Source organism: Acanthochromis polyacanthus, chromosome 5, assembly GCF_021347895.1.
Source record: "Acanthochromis polyacanthus isolate Apoly-LR-REF ecotype Palm Island chromosome 5, KAUST_Apoly_ChrSc, whole genome shotgun sequence".
Taxonomy (NCBI): domain Eukaryota; kingdom Metazoa; phylum Chordata; class Actinopteri; family Pomacentridae; genus Acanthochromis; species Acanthochromis polyacanthus.
The window spans coordinates 32,054,671-32,075,890 of record NC_067117.1 but is presented as its reverse complement, the minus strand read 5'-3'; the positions used below and the strand labels follow the sequence as shown (position 1 = coordinate 32,075,890).

Sequence of the window (21,220 nt, the reverse complement as noted above, 5' to 3'; positions counted from 1 at the left end):
AGCAGCAGAATGGAAACTTTTAGGACATGGTTCTGAAATGTAGATGGGTGTGAAAGAATGAAAGCACTTACGTGTGGTTGTTACGATCCAACTGCGAGTGTCTAACAAAAACAACTAGTTGTCGCTGGTTTAGGAAAAGCAATTTAGTGCTCAGTAACAAATTTAACAGAAGTAATCAAACAAAGAAAAACAATCCTGGTAAATGTTGCTAAATCAAAGAAGAAGATAAATATCAAACAAAGCCAAACAGTTTATAAACTGGCTAAAAAAAAGCAAAACAACTACAAATTCCTGATCCAAACTGCACAGCAGCAATACCCAAACCATACAACAGAAACTAATCCATCCATCCATCCATTCTCTATACTCCGCTTTATCCTCACTAGGGTCGCGGGGGTGCTGGAGCTTATCCCAGCTGACTCGGGCAAAGGCAGGGGACACCCTGGACAGGTCGCCAGTCTGTTGCAGGGCTACACATACAGACAAACAATCACACTCACATTCACACCTACGGGCAATTTAGAGTCATCAATTAACCTCAGCATATTTTTGGACTGTGGGAGGAAGCTGGAGTACCCGGAGAAAACCCACACATGCACAGGGAGAACATGCAAACTCCATGCAGAAAGATCCCAGGCCGGGATTTGAACCGGGGATCTTCTTGCTGCAAGGTGAAAGTGCTAACCACTACTCCACTGTACAGCCCAAAACTAACACAATACAAATGTATCAAGTCTGCATAATTAACTAAATAAAACTAGTGCCTCAAAATGCATGATTCTTAATAAAACACAACACACAAAGACTCAAGTCACAAGCAGATTCTCACCAAATTAGTGGGCTACTAACAGGAGCTATTGTCTCCATCAAGACTAGTAGGTCCTCACCGAAACCACAGCTGCTAACAGAAGCTATGTTCCAGGAAGCCCCCCCTCAGCAGCCACAGAACCTACGGACCACAGAGAACACGCATAAAACAGAATATCTCAAGAGTTACCAGGGTGAACTGGTCACGTTAAATCCCAGCCACTCCGACTGAGGGTTTAGTGACAGGAGTTATCTTCTCCAGGTGTAATCATGGCTACGACCGGTTGGCTGAAGGTGGGGGACCTGGGTGGTAGCCCAATCGGACAAGTCAGGAGTCAAGGAGAACAAAGGCTGGGGTGCAGGGCTTTAAATCCAAATTCACTAGCTGAGATGACTGGCAGCTGAGGTTTTGGAAAGACTCCCAAACCAGCCACAACTGGGCCAACACATGCCATCTCCCCATACAAAGGCTCAAAAGAAATCCACCCCAGAAACAAGACAGCACAAAATCACCTGTCGCCGTGAGGGTAGTTTAAAAAAAGTTTTAAATGATCAAATAAAACTGATAAACCTACAGTGTGTATTTGTAGCCAAAACTAATGGGGTGACTGTTGTAACAATTTCTCTGGAATGCAGAGTGATAGTGGGAAAGCCAGTCATCCTCAGGGAAAACTGTTGGGTGTGTTAGCAAAGGTTTGAGAAACAAGTTGGTGAATGTGTGGCAAGTAATCTTATTTCTTCATCTTTCGGTAGACCTGATCAGGAAGGACTCAAGACTGCTTGTTCATGTGGTAATTTTCAAAAATGTCATTATCCCTTTAGTGCATCCATGTGGACTATGCATGAAAAAGCATTTTGGCATACATGTCTACATGCACAAATACACGGTACAACTCATGATTAAAAGGAAGCACTCATCTTTTTACATGAACTCTGCTGCTAGAAGAACCATCATCATACGGTCCTGCATGCTTTGGCACGCCATCAAGTTCATCTGACACTGACAATTACCTTTGGTTTCTTTCCAAATGTACTCCCTTCCTCGTGAACAACAACGCCATCGTGTGCCAAATAGGTTGCATGAAGCAAATATTTTGGTGGTAAGACCTAATAGAAGGGCAATCCTGGGCCTGTTCCTGTATTCTAAACTCACTCTGGTCCCACTGGTATTCCTAGCAGAATAAATTCAGCACATGGGCCAAAACCTGTTGATATTACCATATGAAATATTGATTGCAATTTTCTGGAATTGAAGAAGACATAAAGTTAAGGTCCACGTCAGTTTTCTCTCAGGAGTAGAAATTTAGAAAACAGTGCAAAAACTGAGAAAACTTTGGCATTAGATGATATTACTCCAAATAATTCTAATATTGCTGTATGTGTAAATATGCAACCTTTTGCTCACTGTTTAAAAAAATAAATCCAATGAATCTCATTAAGCTCATTGCCCATTTGGAGATTCTCCAGCCCAGGTTTGTTATGTTTATGTGCCTCATCAGAGTTGATCAGGATGCTAAACTTTTCCATTTATCTACTGCACGCTTGGACACTTTGCTTCATGTGTAAGTGGCTCATCCATAACTGGTTTCCATTGTCCCTAAATGACCAAAAACACAAACTACAATAGGTAAAAACTTGAAAAATAGGTTCAAACTTGCCTGGAACACGAAAAAAGAATTTTATAAAAGTGCAAGTCAGATAAATTTCAAGACAAAGTGTGGTTAACTTGTTTTTTCAGTAGTTGGAGTGTCAGCAAATGCCTTCAAACAGTGAGTTCCAGGTTTGATTCCTGGTTACCTCAAACTCTTACTGCATGTCATTCCTCTGCTTTCTCTCCCACATTCCTTATCTCTCCATATTGTATCTATCCAGACAAAAAAATGCCCAAAAGTTTGTGACACATTCACCCCCTGAGAGTTTAGTGCAATTGTAGATGAACCAGTTTTGTTATAGCATTGTTTGCTTTGCCTCTTCAATTAGACTGTCACACAGTGAACAATGCTTTATATTCTGTTTGAATTTCAAAGACATTTATAAACATTTATAATCTGTGGTTGCATAAGAAGCTACCTACTGTTCAAATTTGAACTGAGAGAACACCTGAAACCTGGATAAGTTGTTTACATGCCAAGGCATCAGAGCTTGTAGCACACAGTAGCCCGTATAATCTAAAATGCAGTTGTGAAGGGTCCAAATAAACACCCACTGGAGCTAACTCATTTCATGCAAATTCAGTGTAGGAGCAGCAAAGTGAATTTTTAGTCATAGATGTTCATAAGAGGCCTGTAGAAATACAACACTGAAACTTGTGCGAAACAGTTAATCCATGTTGCAAAATGCATTCCACATTAGTATGAAAATGTAGGTGGGCGTGACAGGTGTTTTAAATACCGCCAGGTTTGACTCACCTGTCAGTGTTCTACTGAGTGCCTGAGACTGCTCATTTCTGCACTTACACTGGAAGAGGAAAAACCTGGCATCATGACAGAAGAAATTAAACCCTCTAGTAAGTACTCCTGTTATTACAAAGTTCATTCAAGACCTTTATGTCATAACTTGTTCTGTGGGGATCTTTGTTAGACCGAGTTGAGGCACTGTATTCCTTCTTGCATGCCTGTATGAATATGAATGGAAACCTAATTGCGGGATTATTTATAGTATCAAGGTTTGACAAAAGCAGCCCGTCCTAGTCATCTGTCCAGTTTTCTAAGCTGCTAAACAGTTGCAGAAAAATAATAAATAACTTTCTTTGTACAACATAAATGGTAAGCCCAATATCAGCAACTGCATTACTTTGGAGAAAGCTACGATGTAGGTAAGGGCCTGAGGAGGGGGTTGGGTTGGAAAGGGGTGTGAATATGTGAAGCAGGTGTTACTCAATGATGTCCTCAGGCCAGACACAAATGGAGATCAACACAGAATCTCAATACAACTATGCAATGGAGGCTTCATTAAGGTGCCAGGCTTTTCCTCTCCAGAATTTCCAGAGCTGATATTACTGGGATGGAGGGTCCATGGTGGTCCAAACACGTCCATCAGTTCAAGCTTTTGGTTCCAGCTTGAAGCCAAAGCTCTCAAAGACAAAGTAATGTAGGTTTAAGAGAGGATGGAGGAGGCTCTGAAAGGTAACATGAAGCTAGAATGCAGGTAGATTGAGGGTCTGAAGGAAAGACCTGCAGTCCGGTTCTACTCGACCATCTTTTCATTTTCTCTGCTTTTTCTTGGGTCGAGTCTTGGTGGAAACAGACTGAGCAGGGCATCCCAGATATCTGTCTTCCCAGTAATGTTCTGGTTCTGGGTACTCTTGAGCTCCTTTGAGGCCAGCCACACTACAGGGGAAACTCATGTCAAGTGCTTGTATCTGCAATCATATCTTTTCTGTCACTACCCAAGGTCATGACCACTGGCGAAGGTTATAACCTAGACTGGGTGGTAAATTCAGAACTTTGCCTTCTAGTACAGCTTCTTCTTTATCATGAATCTCGGGTACAATGAACAGATTACTGCTGCAGCTGCACCAATCCATCTGTCCATGTCACGCTTCATTTGTAAATAAGGTCTTAAGAACCTCTTCACTTGGTGCAGCAGGTTTCGTGTAACGGAAAGGAAAAAATCCACATCCTGTGAATGATGAGTCTGGATCAGCATATATTTGTTCTCAGTCTCCAACTCATGGGCGACACTGGGGTAGTTGTGTCGGTCCGAATCAGTTTTATTGCAAAGTAGGTTTCCACAAACCTTACGTGAAGTAGTTAAGTCTATCATAGTTAACACAGTGTTAGCATCGGCCTTACAAGGCTCAACATGGTGGGCGGGGTATTATATTTAACCCATGAATTACTGTTTTTATAAATTCTGCAAGTAATGTTAACATTAACACCACAATTGATGTAGCTAATCATAATATAGTCATAGTGAAATGTGTAAAACTTTTCATAAAAGGTTTCCTGTCAATCTAGATCATGCATGAGAAATCATGGCTACTATTTTCTGAATATGCGCAGTATGTCATCCGGTAAGTGCAGTGACAACACTAATAAAATTATTTCCAAAGCACAGTTTGTGTCGAAAAATATGCAATCAAACACGCTTCACTAGACTAAGACACGCCTAAGAAGACAGATGTTAAAAATAGGAACACTAAAAATAAAAGTAAAAAGGAAACAGAAGAGACAAGAAAAGAAAGAACAAAGACAAGCAAACAGGATCTATTCAGATCTTCACTAGCTTCTGTCAGAAGTATTTGGCTTCTCTCTGTTCACCTGTGAGGTGATAAAACACAATGAAAGTTCTCAGATCACTAAAACCTTACAGTCAGGGCGAAAGCTGCCCCACAATTCCACAAAATGTTTTGTCTCTGCATCTGTAATATGTCAAATTTTTGTGTTAAAACTCTCCAATTATGACACAAAGTACTTCATCTGTTTACTTTGAATACCAGTGTTTTCAACTCATCCAACTGAATCACAGAAGTCATTAATGGATGTCAAGTGCCTTGTTCCAACCTGATCCACTACCAGGCTGAATTGTAGCAGAGCCTGTGGTTAGAGAGAAACTTAAAAAAATAGAGCAAGTCCATAAAATATGCACCTAATAACCTTTAACATGTTCCTGTGCTTCATGCAATACAAGAAGAACTCGAAACCGACTTTTAATCTGACTTTAATCCATGAGTTGTTTTTCAAACGTTTACAAAACTTTCCTCTAAAATGTCCAATATGCAGATGAACAACAGTGTCATTGTGTTTGTCTTTGTCCTTGCAATGGTGCTAATCATTTAAACTTTTGAAGAGCTTTCTTAGGCAGTGTTTATTTAGTCAGAGTTGCAGTGGTGACAGATGTTTATCGGCCTGCCAGTGCTGCAGTCTGTTGGTGCAATTTACCCATCTGATGCACTTCATTTGGAGTTTAGAGTTTACAGAGAGCTCCATGCACACTATGTTTTTCGTCAGACAGTTTTGAATCACCATCCTTGTCCTTCTTGAATCTCCATTTTGGTGGAGGTTCTTCCGAAAAAATGGTCTTTCTGTCATTCTTTTTACTGTTCTCCTTATTTTGTTACTACTTCAAAGTTTGGTACATCTGTGTAGACTCTGTTCTGACTCTGTTTTATCTCTTCCTTGTGGTACCTTGTGATTTTTCATGGTGCTGCTCTGGGAAATGTTTTTACAGTCGACTGACTCTACGCTTAAAGCTGCAGTAAGCATGGAACCTGTAAAAAAGACAGAATTTGAAAATACACAGTTTGAACATCTTTCCACCAGATGGGCACAGACTTCAATTCAACCAAACAATCTAAATTAATTTGTTGCTTTCTTCAAATCTTGCTTTCCTGTTCAAAGCATTGCACCATCATATTGTGTCCTCACTGCAAACATCGCTGATATTTATTCTGTGTAATTTGATCCAATAAAAAGCCTCAGAATTTCTAAATCTCCCATCACAGCCAAGATTCTCTAAAACCTTAAAATGAAACCAGGAGGCGGTGTAGAAGTCTAGTTTTCCCTTAAATTACAGTTTGCTGAAAGGCTGGTGTGGATTTTTTTAACCAGTGATGCCAAAACATAATATCCTGCCTACCCTTGCTTTAGGGTGAGGACTCAGTAGATGTCTAACAGGCCAGAGACTTCTAGGTCTGCAGATCATGATTTAATTAGGATCTCCGAATCCCGAGGAGGTTGTGGTGTCTGTAGAAGAGTCTCAGTGGAGACCTGCAGAAGCCACTGAAGCTGGGTGTGACCAGTTAGTGGCTCAGAAAGGTGTAAAGGCATGCCTTAGATAACATCTTGGTGAAATGATCAACACTAGTGGATCTGAATCTGGCCTATTATGCTCATAAAAGGTCATTTTCTTTGGGGCATTCATCCCTAACCAGGCATCCCAGTTCACCATCTAGTTCAATAGTCCATATACTGGCAATTGAAGTTTGTTTGAGCAGCAATAACATTTTCTTCTCTGCACTGACCTCAGTTTGTTTGGCAGAAATGAACAATTAAGATGCCTTTTCAAGAAGACCCAATCAGGGTCTCATCCCATGACTTGAGGTTCATGATTTTGCACTCCATTAAAAGTTTATACAAACTTCCAGATCTTGAAGAAAGTGAAGCTATTGCCTTCAGCATACCACAACAATCAATAGATCTACCTCACACAGAGATGACCCGAAGTCTGCAGCCTGAGTCGAGTAACCAGTGAACACATTCTCTTGTTTGCTCACGGCTGTCCTCATCCTTGTTCTCTGAAGTTTTAGAATTTCTTGCAGTGCCTGTTCAGTGTGTTCTTTGGCAACAGACCATAGTGTCCTGACCTCACCTAATCTGACACAGATAGCACATTCCAGTCAAGCTTTCTCCTCGTGTTGAAAAGAAAAGGTAGTAGAATAAAGTAGGACACAGATAATGAATTTCCCTGTTATCATGGGATTAACTGTAACACATTTTTTTATAGTGTTGGAATCTTTCCCACCTGTCAGACACGGTTCAGCATGTAGCAGCATGACGGTTTGAAATTAGCAGAGATCGGATGCCTCAGATTTTACATATGACAAGACTCTCCAATGTTGCACAAGTTACAGCATCATTACTCATCAAAATATATGACTGGTCCAAAAATTTCATGTGAAATGTAGTGTTTTGGCTGTAAAATCTGCATACTTTGTCATGCAGCTTTGTAATTTCAAATGCAGAGTGTGTAAAAAAGTGGTCATACATGAAACTGACAGCTGATACTGTTACAACCAACTTGTTGATGCATCCATCATCAGTCTTTAGACAATAAGAGGAAAGGTTTAGAGCTAAATGCAGACAAACGCCATAGATTTAAAATAAAATGCACGCTTTTTTTCTTACTTGTGGCGTCTTGTTTGGTGTCTTTTTATTTTGAAATCCTTTCCATACATGGCCTTGAAGAAAAAGGCAGAGCTATAATAATAACAACAACAAAAAAACATGTTGTAGCATATTACTGCAACTTGCAAATAAGTGTCCCTCCCACACACAAAAGCCAAAAAAAGCGAACACACCCAGTAATAAAGACAAGATCCAAGTGGTTTCATCTGTCACAACTTAAGGTCACTGAGTTTGATTTCTACTGTGATGCTGCACTATTACACTGAGATTGTCTGACTGGCAATGTCTTGCCAGTATTACAGTTTGGTTTAATCTTTATGAAGTTTGTTATTGTAGCTAAAACTAGTCAAATGTACACACATTGTGTAGCTGTCTTCTGCAAGTAGTGGTTGTTTTTGTTAGTCTGCTGTTTGGTGATGTCTAGTTTGTGTAATCTGGGCTTTTAGAGCTTTCAGAGCACTGAGCTGAGCCTGATGACAGCTGTGTGACTGAAAGAAAACGACAAATATGCAGTTCAGAAACCCAGAATGAGCTGAAACACGATAAAATGCTGTGAAGTGGAACTGAAAGGTCGTATGATAATTCTTTGTCAGATCATCACAACGAGCAAAACCCTTTCACTTTCCACACCATTATGATTTAATGTAGGTGGTTTTAAAGGCAACAATGGAGATACGTGTGCAACTTAAGGCTTAGACCTGCAAATTTTCCTTGGAACAAAAATGTTTGCACAAGTTACGAACTGAGTGATGTCCTGTTGTCATGTTAGCGTCGCCCTCCCCTGTAGCACAAAGATGGGTGGGTCATCAGATAAGTTGGCTTCTTGCAGCTTTAACCAGTTGTGCCAGTTTGTGTTTGTGTGTCACTGCGACGTTAACACACACAGTTGAGGATTGGCACACTTTTCTAGGCAGCCGTTTGGGGATTTGAGACCATCGTGTTTCCTTTTTCTCACGTTCTACTGTGGCAAGTAACATTCACAAACACATTTCTTGACCATTTAACTCCACAACAGTGACATTTTACACCCTGCTGTGAAGTTTTATATGTATTTTTCCCCACCCTGCCCTGCCCTGCCCGAGTTTCTGCCACCATGCTACATGACACCACAGTGACATATCTAAGGTGGTTTGTTCGGTAAATCCATCATGCTCCACCTTCTTCTATGTCTATATGACATCACTCTGTTATTAAGCCATGAGATTTATACACATTTATCCGTCATACATCTGCACAACAGGGACATTTTACACATTTTATAGTACGTTTATAGAATTTAATCCCCACTTGGCCCTGCCCTGCTTTCCACTGCTATACATTAGAATTCAGAGTGGCTTTGAACATATCTGAGTCAACTGCTGAGATAAATCCAGGATGCTTCACTCTTTCTGTATATCGTTTTCAGACTGCTTAGTCATTAAGCCACAGGGTTTTTAATGCAAAGGCAAGGTAAGCTTATATGTATTCATCATTTTTCAAGCACAACTGAAAACGTCTCGCATCAAACATTTACATGCAAAAGATACAACATATGAAAGATACAAAAGATCAAGTATTTATACAACAGTCTAAAACATGATTTATAGAGTAAGTGAAAGTGACATATTAATTAAAAGCAATGGAAATAGAACACTCGTATAGCTTAGTTTTAAAAATAGCTGTATATCTGAAGTCCTGGGGAAATGACTGAATTGAACTTTCGCCATATATGAGTTGAAATTTGGACAACTTTAGCTGGCCAGCAAGTAGATCTCTGATATATTTACTGTCCAAACCATTTAGAGACTTACAGAGGATAAGTAGGGCCTTAAGTTTCATTATGTTTTGGATTTGAAGCCAATGAAAGTGTTATGAAACGGGCGTGTAGAACCCAAGAAGCAGGCGACAGGCTGATGGGTGAATTAAATAATACATTTATTTTACAGTAAATAAGGCAACAGGCACTCCATAAGGGAGGCACAGAAAATAAACAAAACAAGGAACTGAAACTGAAACTAAGGATGGCGGCTCGTGTCCGCAACGGGGCTGAACTAAAACTAATGGAAACTAGAAAAGCACTTGGAGAGCGCAGACCTCTGCCAGGCCATCTCTCAATGTACAGATGAGCAATCATCATCAGAGGAGGTGGGACGTCTCCTTAAGGCTGCGGACGGAGCTTTTAGCTCCTTAGATCCTGCAGTGGGAGCCTGTCGCTCCTTAGACGCTGCAGGGGGAGCTTGTCGCTCCTTAGACGTTGCAGGGGGTTAGCACTGATTGTTAATCACGGCCCGCTGTGCTGGCAAGCACAGCCGCTCGTCATTAGACAAACGAGCCAGTCCACTGAAGCAGAAGGGGGCGTGACAGAAAGGATGTCAGAATTGGAGTGAAGTGTTCTCTCTGCTAATACAACCCGGTCTCACGGGGATTCGTGAAACTGGTCTTTTTTGGGAAACCAATTCGAAGTGCATTATGGGTCCGTGTATTAGAGATGGGATTTATGGCTCTTTGAGGGGAGCTGGATCTTGGTGAGCCGTTCCTTTCAAAGAGCCATTCAAAAAACTGGCACATTTGGCTCATTTTTATATTTATTAAATTTTAAAAAGCCAGTCTGGCCTTAACTCATTTAATCTTGAAAATAATCACTGGGAGGAATGACTTTAGATATCCCACCAATATGAGTTTGAATTCTTCTGAAATATTGATTATAACCTTATTTGACACGTGTGGATTCGATTTTAAAGTCTGCCACTTTTACTGTTGAATGTTGAGTTTTCAGGTGTCTGTGCAAATTATTTGTGGAGCCTGACTTAGAAATATTTTTTTGACAAATACTGCATTTACCCTTACTGTCTGCCACGAGAGAAAAGTGCATCCAAATGCTGCTTCGTTTCCTTAATTGGCTCATTTTGTCAATGACGACGGACTGACTCTCCCATGGGCGTAACCACCATCTCAGAAGTGAGGGGGACAAATTTTTCAGAGCAATTTATCATTCTTTTACATTTAATTGCACCATCCTTAGTGGCTAAAGAACCACATAATCCCTAACAGCCACAGTACAATACCAGGGGACCAACTAGGCTAGTTCTTTAAACTATAAAGTATAAAACTTTAAACTATAAAATCTAAAGTTTTAGTGGCCAAACTCTAGTTGAGTTGACAACAATGTCCCTTGAACATCTACTGGACGAGTCGCCAAAGGTGCCAAACACTGAACATGAAATGATCAGTACTGCCTGGTTTCTCCCTGCAATAGATATCTTATTTTCAGGAAGTTATAATCTCTCCTTACCTGTAAAGACCCTACATCCTTGTCCCTGCTGCTGGCCTCTGATCCATCTCCTCCCTGACTCTGCTATTTCTGTTATGGCAATAAACATAAAAAATGTGGTAAGAAAAATTCTGAAATAGCATTAGGAAGAGTAAAAACTGCAGTAGAATTTAACCTCAAAATCACTTTAACCCATAGATACATATTTTTTTCTCAGCCACTTATATATTTTTTCACCTCTGCAGACCCTGCATGGTCAACATTACTGCTGGCCGCCGCCTCTGGTCCATCTCCTGCCTGACTCTGCTCTTTGTTATGGAAATAATCATTAAAAAATCTGAAAATCAAAATTCTGAGATAGAATTAGAAAGAGAAGGAGTAAAAAATAGTTGTAAATTTATACCATAGATAGCCTATTCTTTTTTTCTCCTCCCTGACTCTCCTCTTTTGGGACCAAAAGACTTAAACACATGGAGAGCAATTGTGAGCACATCTTCTGCCCAGAAATGAAAGAGGACTGGGTTTATTCCAAGAATAAACTAATTAGCAGTAATGTAACAGAGGCAACAACATTTAAATTATTGTTAACTAGCTTAACATATTGATATTGCCACGTTTTACCTTGTCATCATTTAGCTAACAAGTCTAACATTGTTTGCATCCAACAAGGTCACACAACTTACACGGTTTGTTTGGAAAAAACTGTAAAGTTTTTTGCTTCTTGCTGGCTCTGGCTGGTTTGCTAAACATTACTCCAGACGCACGTTCAGCACTGCTCAGCACAGCAGCACGTCTCCTGTGGAACACCTGCGTTAGCATGCGCTCATGGTGCATTCAAAGACGGCTCGGGAAAACACGTTACTGGATGCTAATAACGGGTTTAGCTGTTGTAACGGCTGAAAAAAGTGCGGGGGACAGAGGGGACAGATGTGGAAAGTGCGGGGGACATGTTCCACGCGTACCCCGCGTCTGTTACGCCCATGGACTCTCCTCCTCCTCATTTAGACCGCCGCTGCCGCTGCTGCTGCTCTCCAAGGCAGGGGGCGTTCACTGTTTCTGTGTTGTTGTTTTATTTTTTTTACTGGCGCACTCACGTGAAGGCAGCATGCACAACGTGGCGTGACGCTATTTGCATATCTAATAAGCACCGCACAGCTGGGCTGCGCTCCTCCCCATGTAACTAGGGGAAAAAAAGAACGGTTCCCAGCTGCGACTCGGTTCCCATCGTTCATGTTAACGAGCCGTTCAAAAGAACCAGTTCGTTCGTGAACGTCACAACACTACCGTGTATGTCGCCGTCATTCTATTTTCGATTTGGGGTCAAAACACCAAAAACGGATAACGGCCGTTTCCCGTTTTTCGTTTTCAAAATAAAAATCGGAAAACGGAAAACCAATCCGTTTTCCGATTTCCTTTTTTCAATAAAAACGGATATCAAAAAACAAATTAGAAGTTAAATTTCATTTTTTGATATCCGTTTTCTAATTTCTGATGTTTCTGATGTTTCTGATGTTTGCAAGACAAACATCAGAAATGACGACGTACACGGACCCACTCTCCTAGAACCAAATCAAAACATAAATGTTGTTAACCCTTTAAGCTGCAGTCAATTCCAGCCATTTTCAGTACAAAAAATCGCTAATATTCTATTTTTAAATAAAAAATATGACGAGACATACAGGGAATATTGGACGGGCATCGCCAGGTGCATTTCCTTGAAAACGACCTATTCTTGGTAAATATACCGACTTCAAGACATGTTTTGGACAAAATATTTTACTGACTTGTTTTGTCTGGATGTCCAAGGTTGGATTATGGCCGTTTTTTGTGGAATATTTTCATCTGTGTGTAATAATGAACCCGTAAATGTGAGTCGCGCTGTGTACGTTGAAGCCGTGTATAGAGAACGGATGGATGGATATTCGTTGTTTGTCGGACAAATGTGTTTATATTACCCGCTGTGGTAATCACATCTGAAAGTGGTTTATACCGGCGGATTCATGAGAATCTAAGCTTTCCATCGGCGTATAGTGTTTATATAATCACGTTTGCAGCCCTCGGACATTCTTTAAATTGCTATGCAAATTAGTAGGTGTACCGCCGGCGGTACACTGAAGTTTTTAAACTGCACAAACACATAGTGCTTCTCTTACATGTTAACGTGCTTGGTGGTAGAGTCCATGCAGGGATCTTACCCTTAACCCTGCCCTCACAAGCCTTGACATTTCTTGATGACAGGTAGCCGGTCATCATTTTGCGGCCAAATGATGATCCAGTCTGGAAGAACATTTAATGCTGAAAATTGTGTATTCTGAGCTAGAGCACCCAGAAGGTGGCGATGTTCACATTATTACTATGACATTCAGATATAGTGGATGAGATTGTTCACAAAGTATATAAAAACTAGGCATGCAATTACGATAGACCGCTTTGGCAGTGCTGTTCTGACTATTACATTTATTTCTTAAGTCACCCTGCTAGTCCTGTGAATAAATAAGACAGCAGTGAAATCCATTGTACCCGATTTGCTTGCTCTTTGGGGTAACTCTTGTAATATTGGGCTATAAAAATAATAAAAAATAAAAAACGGATATCAAAAAATGAAATTTAACTTCTAATTTGTTTTTTGATATCCGTTTTTATTGAAAAAAGAAAATCGGAAAACGGATTGGTTTTCCGTTTTCTGATTTTTATTTTGAAAACGAAAAACGGGAAACGGCCGTTATCCGTTTTTGGTGTTTTGACCCCAAATCGAAAATAGAATGACGGCGACGTACACGGACCATTATGGAAGTCTAATTGTCAAAAATATCAATATGAAACTGCAGTTTTTCATTTTTACTTGCCATGACAGCAGCTGGCAGAATCATACTTCTCCTTGAAGTATTTTATTTTTTGAAGAAGTTAAAAATGAAGATTTAGTTAGTCTTTTAATGTGAAAATGGACAACCTCAAATAATTACATCAAGGGAATTTAGTTTTTAGCTCCAAAGTAACCGCTTGGCTTATTGTTAAAAACAATTATTTCAATGTTGTCTTTATTTACTTGAGGGATTTTTTTTGTTTACTTTCTCAAGCCTCCAGACTTAGCAAGTCTTTTCGCAATAATGAAAGATAGAGCTGGGTGTCATCTGCATAATTATCATCAGCAACTCAATAATTCTGGTGACTTTAAAAAATGGGAAACTTCTTAAGATTGAAAAGGAGGGATGCTATGGAGGGGAATCGGAGAACCCAGGTGCAGACACACATAAGAGAGAAATGGGTGGTTCCAAGAAATTTATTCCATAACAGAAACAAACTAAACTCAAGGAAGAGCAGGAAACAAAACCGATATAAAAATATGCAAAACAAAAAAACGCAAACAAAAACTAACTACACTCTACACTTGAACACTAGGAAAACGCAAGCAGAAAAACTAAAGTAAGCCAACAAAGAGTGTACTCAAAAACCCAGGGGGAACAAAACTGAGGGGGCAAGGTAGTTAGGCACGGGGAATCTGGAAGCTGGTGGGAGACAAGACTGGCAGACAAAGAGGGGACCAGCAGTTATCCAGGGATAGGGGTTGACCAGAGTCCAGGTGGGGCTATGGCAGGCTGGAGGCAAGTAGGCTGTAAGGAAAGTCCAGTCTTGGGTTTCTAGTGACTCCTGCAACTTGGAGTTTTCGGTGATGGAATGATTGGAACACGTGTCCTTGGTTCTTTCATAGATTTATTATTTGTCTTCTGGAAATACACCCCCTGTCAAAAGTTTTGAGACAAGTTCTAATTTATTTGAATGAGAAAGTGTCTCAAAACTTTTGACAGGGGGTGTATATCAAAAATATACATACAGCAATGCTAATATTTGGCTACATGCCCTGTGGCCATTTGTACCTCAATTGGGAAGTTAATATCTTATTTGTCTTTGAAACTGATAGGTTTGGTGTCTTCATGCCAAGATCTGAAGAGCTTTCAAAACCCTTCAGGAAAAAAAGTTTGTACTCCTGTGAGGCTCCAAAACATCCAGCTGTAGTAAAAATCTTCTGCAAGTGCTGTAGATTCCAGATTTTATAGTAAAAATCTTATTTAGTGATTGCAAATTATCAAAAATGATGGCCACTTTTCTTTCATTGTTGTGAATCAACAGGAACTTTCTATTTCTTGTGTCTGAGAGCAATGTTGAGTTGGTGATCTTAACTTAATGACCTGATGTACAAACATTTGCCGTCCAGTTCACATTTGCATGTTTTTTTCTTATTCTCTTTTTTTTAATTAGTTTTTGGTGGAGTGGATTTCCACAACGTCGACAACAACAAGGAACACCACACCAATGAAGTCTCACAGCAGCGTCTGGTTGTGAGGAGAGGCCAAAACTTCAAAATGACTCTGACTCTGACGCAACCTTTTAACCCGGAATTTCAGCAGCTCGTCCTCACTGCAAAGACCGGTCAGTTATTCAGTTATTCCGATTTAATTTGAATAGTTTTCATCAAGACCTGTGCTGCCATAACAATCCAAATAGCTGTATACATGCAGTTACATATCTTTCCAAAACTATAAAAACAACATTGCATGTTTTAATGTTTCCGAGAATGTTGTTCTAATTCTGTTGTGTTGTTGTGTTCTCTATTTTTTAAAGTGTGTTTTTGAACATGTCTCTGGTTTTCCTGTCGGGTTTTGTCCACCAGATAGATAGATAGATAGATAGATAGATAGATAGATAGATAGATAGATAGATAGATAGATAGAATGACTGACTCCCTCTGTGTCTTCTCTCAGGAGGCCAACATGCCTCAGAGGACAAGGGGACATTGTCTCACTTCGGCTATCCAGACAACATCAGGCGTTCATCATCAGTTAAGGCAGTGTGGAAGGTAGAGCTTCCGACAGGCTTCAGTCTTCCAAGCAAGACAGTCGCTCTGTCTGTTACTCCCCCAGCCGATGCCCCTGTGGGGGAGTACGAACTGTTCGGGAAACTTCAGGCGGAGGAAAAGTCACTGGGAAAGCTAGTGGTGCTCTTCAACCCCTGGTGCTCCGGTAGGTTTCTGTCCATCCATCAGCAGTTTTTTATGTTTTTTATTCATGTGATAACATAACTGCACAAGGGTTTTCTAATCATCAATGAACCCTTCAGCGCCATTAGCTAACAAAATGTAGCATTAGAACACAGGAGTGATGGTTGCTGGAAATGTTCCTCTGTACCCCTATGGATATATTCCATTAAAAATCAGCTGTTTCCAGCTAGAATAGTCATTTACCACATTAACCATGTCTAGACTCTATTTCTGATTCATTTAATGTTATCTTCTTTGAAAAAAAAAAGTGTTTCTTTCCAAAAAATAAGAAAATTTCTAAGTGACCACAGACTTTTGAACGTATTGTAAGTATTTTCATTTTCTAATTATTTGTTTCAATCCATCTTCTCCATAGAGGACTCTGTGTATCTGCTTGATGAACTGAAGAGAAAAGAGTACATCCTGAATGAACATGGAATCATCTTCATAGGAAGTGCTAACTATATTTCTCCTGGAGACTGGGACTATGGGCAGGTATAGAAACACATTACCAATTTAATACCAAAGGCTTTACCACAGCCAAAATGATTTAAAAATCAAAAATGAAAAGGACAAAAAAAATTTCTGAACTTGTGAATCCCGAAAAACCTTTTTGGCATAAACATGAAATATTCAATGTAAGAAACTCACTCAGTTCCAATAGATGGTTTTTGATGTACAGACGTAATTAAATTCCAAAATTAAATAATTATGGTGATCAGCTGCTCCTCAGATACAGTATTTCACCAAGTATTTTGTGTCTTCCGGTCCAGTTTGAGGAGAACATGGTGGACATTTGTTTGAAGATTTTGGACCGTAACCACAAACATGACAAGAACCCAGCTGAAGATGTCGCTTCTCGCTCTGACCCCATCTACGTCAGCCGTGTGATCAGCGCCATGGTAGGACATGGACCCTTAAATAATAAAAAAATACTGGCAAAAATAGTTCTGTCATTCATTTCTGTCAGAATCTGAAAGTTTAAGATTATTTGCAAATGCTGCTAACGCCCTAAATCAAGAAGATGGTAAACATTGCCACATTAGAGCAACATGTTAGCTTGGTTGTTATGGCCACAGTCTGACACACCCATCACTATATTAAGGGAACACTGTTGCTGCATCCTTTGCTTAGCTCCACCCAATAGGATTGTGACCGGTTTAAAGAAATACTAACAGGCCAGAGTGACTTTTTACACTTTTGTTACGTGTGAGAGATGATTAGGGGCATGACGGCATGCTGAAGTTGGCATTTATCTCAAGCTCATTGATTTCTTGTGTTGCACCTGAATACAACATGAAGCAGCGCACAGCATGACTTTGGAGTGGGAGCAGTCTTGTTTCATTTTTTAGTCTCTATGAAGTTAAAAATTAATGGGTTACTAAAAGGGTTTCTAGAATGTGAGTTGGGTCCTTATCAATGAATTGTAGGATCAAAAGTGTGGCAACCCAGTAGAGTGGTTCATTGCTGAGAGGAATCCAACATATAGGAGCCACATTATCAGAATATGAACTTTGTTTTTCTGTATTTCAGATCAACTCTAACGATGATTCCGGTGTCTTGGAGGGACGCTGGGAATTTCCATATATCGGTGGGAAAAGACCCACTCACTGGACTGGCAGCTATGCAATCCTTAACAAGTGGCTCCAGAGTGGCTGCAGACCAGTCAAGTATGGACAGTGCTGGGTGTTCGCTGGAGTCATGTGCTCAGGTAACGTCTGACTCTGCAGCTCATCTCCTCACATCTCCATAGATTACACTTGTAATAACAGTTACAGATTTAATACAAAAATAAACAAACATTTGTTGTCCATGCAACCAACATTAGAAAATGGTTCTAATTTTCCAGATTCATTCTCTTTAACCATAAACACAATGTTAAAATAGTCACAGTTTTACTGAAAATGGAGCACTTTAATGGCAAAACATTTTCTCATGTAATTAACACAAAAAGAATGGAACAGAATATATTTATTTGTCATTGTCATCTTTGTGTTTTTTTTCAGTGATGCGTCTGCTGGGCATCCCCTGCCGCGTGGTCACCAACTTCGAATCAGCTCATGATGTCAACATGGATTTGATCATCCAGATTTACGTAGACTACAATGGACTCAATGAGGAGTATACCCAGGACAGTATTTGGTGAGACACAAAGGCTTTAGTTTCTTACTTTGAGAACACACAACAAGCGAGATCCAGATCAGTTTGAGCTTCAACTGAACATGCAATGCGTCTCCATTACATTTTTGTTAACCATCTTTCTAGGAAACACTCAGGGTCCAAAGTATTTGCTTGTCGTGGAAGTTTTACCCTTGTATTGCTTTTTAACACTGAATCGCGGTCAATATAGTTTGGTTTTTTGAGTTTCACTAGGTGTGTAACGGCACACAAAAATCACGGTTCGGCACGTACCTCGGTACGGAAGTCACGGTACGGTATGCTTCGGTTCTCCGCTAAGGGGGACAATAAAAAAATATTAATCCAAAACATCTGTTTATTTTCTTAAACCAAATAGCTGTACATCAAATAAAATGTACAATGCCTCCTTAAGTGCTGCAGGGAAATTTAAGTTTGCGTGCTGTTCATAAATGGGGCGAGTTTGTAAAACATGGCCAACTATGTCCCAGTCAGAGGTGATGTGATGGTCAGTCACTGTTAAGTAGCTCTCTGTAGCTCTGAATGTCCACCCATCAGTTGTGAGTGCTACAGCAGACGCCTTGGACAAGTCATGAACCACTGCAGATGTGGTTTCTTCATACAGAGATGGTATGACTTTCTGGCTGCAGTGTGGATGAGAAGAAACTTCATAATGGTGTCCTATCATCTAAAATACAAAATAGACTTCATTGTAATTGCTATAAAAGAACAACACCATTTAGTTAGGCTCTTATTTAGCAGCTTAAATATACTAGGAGGCTAAAAAAATACACAATATAGTCACTTATCTATAGCAAAGAACACAGCAATAATGTAAAGTTAATGTAAGCTTACTTTCATCATAAGTTTAAAACCTCGGTTCTCAACAACAAAGTATGGCCGTAGATTTGATGCTATGAAAACACCAATGGACTTGGTCTCAGGAAATCTTTCTTCCTCTTGAGAGCATTAACTTTACGCAATTCTGACAACTGGGAAGTGAAATTTGTTTCTTCGGTGCCGCATCTGGTCTGTTTTCGGGTCTTTTCCCTGTCGATCACAGTGGACACTAGTGCTAGTTTGAAGTTTTTGTTGTCTTAGACTCAGGTCTAGAGCAGGAGAAGAGCAACCTGCTATTTATTTTAAAGGTTGATGCTAAACTGTCATCGGGGTGCCACATGATGTTTTCACCTACTGCATATCACCTGCTGTGTTAAATTCAACTGTTTTAGTGTTATGATAGTCCTACCTACTTTCAGGAGACAGAGGCTCCATATGATGCACTGAAGATCTGAAACCCCCCCGATTTAAATGTGCTTTTATTGGCATGTTTTTGGTTCTAACTTCCTATTGCAAAACAAATGTTACGATTTCTGAGGCTCAAGCGCAGGAAAAGAGAAAGACGAGCAGGTGTAGATACAAGGATTTTATTTACAACAGCAAACATGTACAAAAACTACAACACCCAGCAGAAGTGTTAACCTGAAATGGGATATGGAGACTGAGTACAGCTGAAAACTCTAGTTCCTTTAGTGGCTGGCAGACTAAACAAAGAGTTACTGAAAGTGAGAAGACTGACCCATGGCAGGTATAACCTGCCATACAATGGCGCCACCAGGCAGTGGCCTGGGGTGGCTATGGCCACCCCTGCAAATCTGCTGGCCACCCCACTGGCCAGTCACAAATATGGATTGACAGTTAAGCTCACACGGCGGCAAGGACAAGGCTCAGATGGCGCACACTTAGCCAATCAGAGGCGACAAAAACCGTTCCTTCCCCCTTGATTCGCTCATTGTCTAACAGTGATGTCAGTCACTCATTCATTCCATTGGTTCTGAGTAGGTTGCAAACTCCGACAGCATCACCATTGATCCGCAGCACTGATCTGAACAGAGGACTATGAGTTAGTCATAATTTCTTCTGTAAAAAGAAGAGGGAGAAGTAATATTCATCATGACGTGCTTTTTTAACCCTCCTGTGGGTTAAATTGACCCGTTTTAAAAGTGTGGGGAAAAAAAATATTTTCACCATGAAAACTTTCACATTTTCTAATTTATTTTTTTTTAAGGAAATTTGTGAACCTTTTTTGGTGAAAAAAAACAAATTAAAAATGTTTAAGAACATTCAGGAAAAAAAAATCAACCAAAATCCAGTGAATTTCGCTGTCAAATTTGGGGATTTTTTTATTTAAAAAATAAAACTTGAGGGAAACTTTTCAGGAATTTTCTTCCTGAAGATTTTGCAAATCTTTATAAATTTGGGGAATTTTTTTCTGAATTTTTGGACATTTTTCAGACAAAGCAACAACATTTTTTGTTAAGGACAACATGAGGGCTAAGTGCCAAAAGGTGCTGCTACAGCAACCTGTTAGAGCAGCACTGCTGTGCTTTTTAACTTGAGTTGCGTTACAGTACGTAGGCATAGTCAGCGTTAGCTGCTGCTGCTATAATTTCAATTTGCAGACCGTGAAGAGAAAGTCAGACATCTCTTCTTAGTTCAAGAAGAAAATTAGCAAAGGAGGAGAAAGAGAGCCGATGGTTGAGCAGCAGATGCATAGTGATGAGGAGACGGAGGAGGAAGAGGAGCAGACAGAGTAGCATGAGCATGACAGTGACACACAAGCTCAGCCAGTAGCAGAAGTTCAGGCAGCCGCAGAAGAGGGACAGTTAGAGATAATGGGCACAGAGGCGAGGCAGGGGTCACCAGCAGGTGTTCAACCTGTCCTGGACCAACAGGTAAAATTATGACAGTGTGCCATTAATAATGAAATTTATTGCTAGGCTAGATGCTAACATCATCTGAAGCAGGGGTCGGTAACTTTCAACACTCAAATAGCCAGTTCGACCAGTTTCCCACAGAAAAGAAAACACTGGGAGCCGTAAAATCCTTTTGGCATTTAAAATGAAGACAACATTGCATATATCGCTTTTTACCTCCGCCAAGGGGGTTATGTGACACCCGGCCTTTGTGTGTCCATCTGTCTGTCTGTTAGCAAGATAACTCAAAAACGCCTGGGCAGATTCAGATGAAATTTTGAGGAGATGTAGACTATGGTAAGAGGAAGAGCTGATTTAATTTTGGTGGCAATCCGGAAAGGATCCTGGATTCTGAATCACTTTGAATTTTTTAGTATGTTTCAGTATG

General features: G+C 40.2%; 1 protein-coding gene across 1 annotated transcript in view; it reads left to right on the top strand.

Annotated features, from left to right (window-relative positions):
* The first annotated feature begins 3,228 nt into the window (after positions 1-3,228).
* Positions 3,229-21,220, top strand: part of LOC110960957 (protein-glutamine gamma-glutamyltransferase 6-like) — a 46,983-nt gene continuing 28,991 nt past the window's right edge. Inside the window, exons 1-7 of the mRNA XM_051948487.1 lie at positions 3,229-3,313; positions 15,163-15,333; positions 15,666-15,923; positions 16,317-16,435; positions 16,714-16,842; positions 17,474-17,651; positions 17,947-18,082. Of these exons, the coding sequence (XP_051804447.1) occupies positions 3,289-3,313; positions 15,163-15,333; positions 15,666-15,923; positions 16,317-16,435; positions 16,714-16,842; positions 17,474-17,651; positions 17,947-18,082 (1,016 nt within the window). The 5' untranslated portion in view covers positions 3,229-3,288. The remainder of the gene's footprint in view (positions 3,314-15,162; positions 15,334-15,665; positions 15,924-16,316; positions 16,436-16,713; positions 16,843-17,473; positions 17,652-17,946; positions 18,083-21,220) is intronic.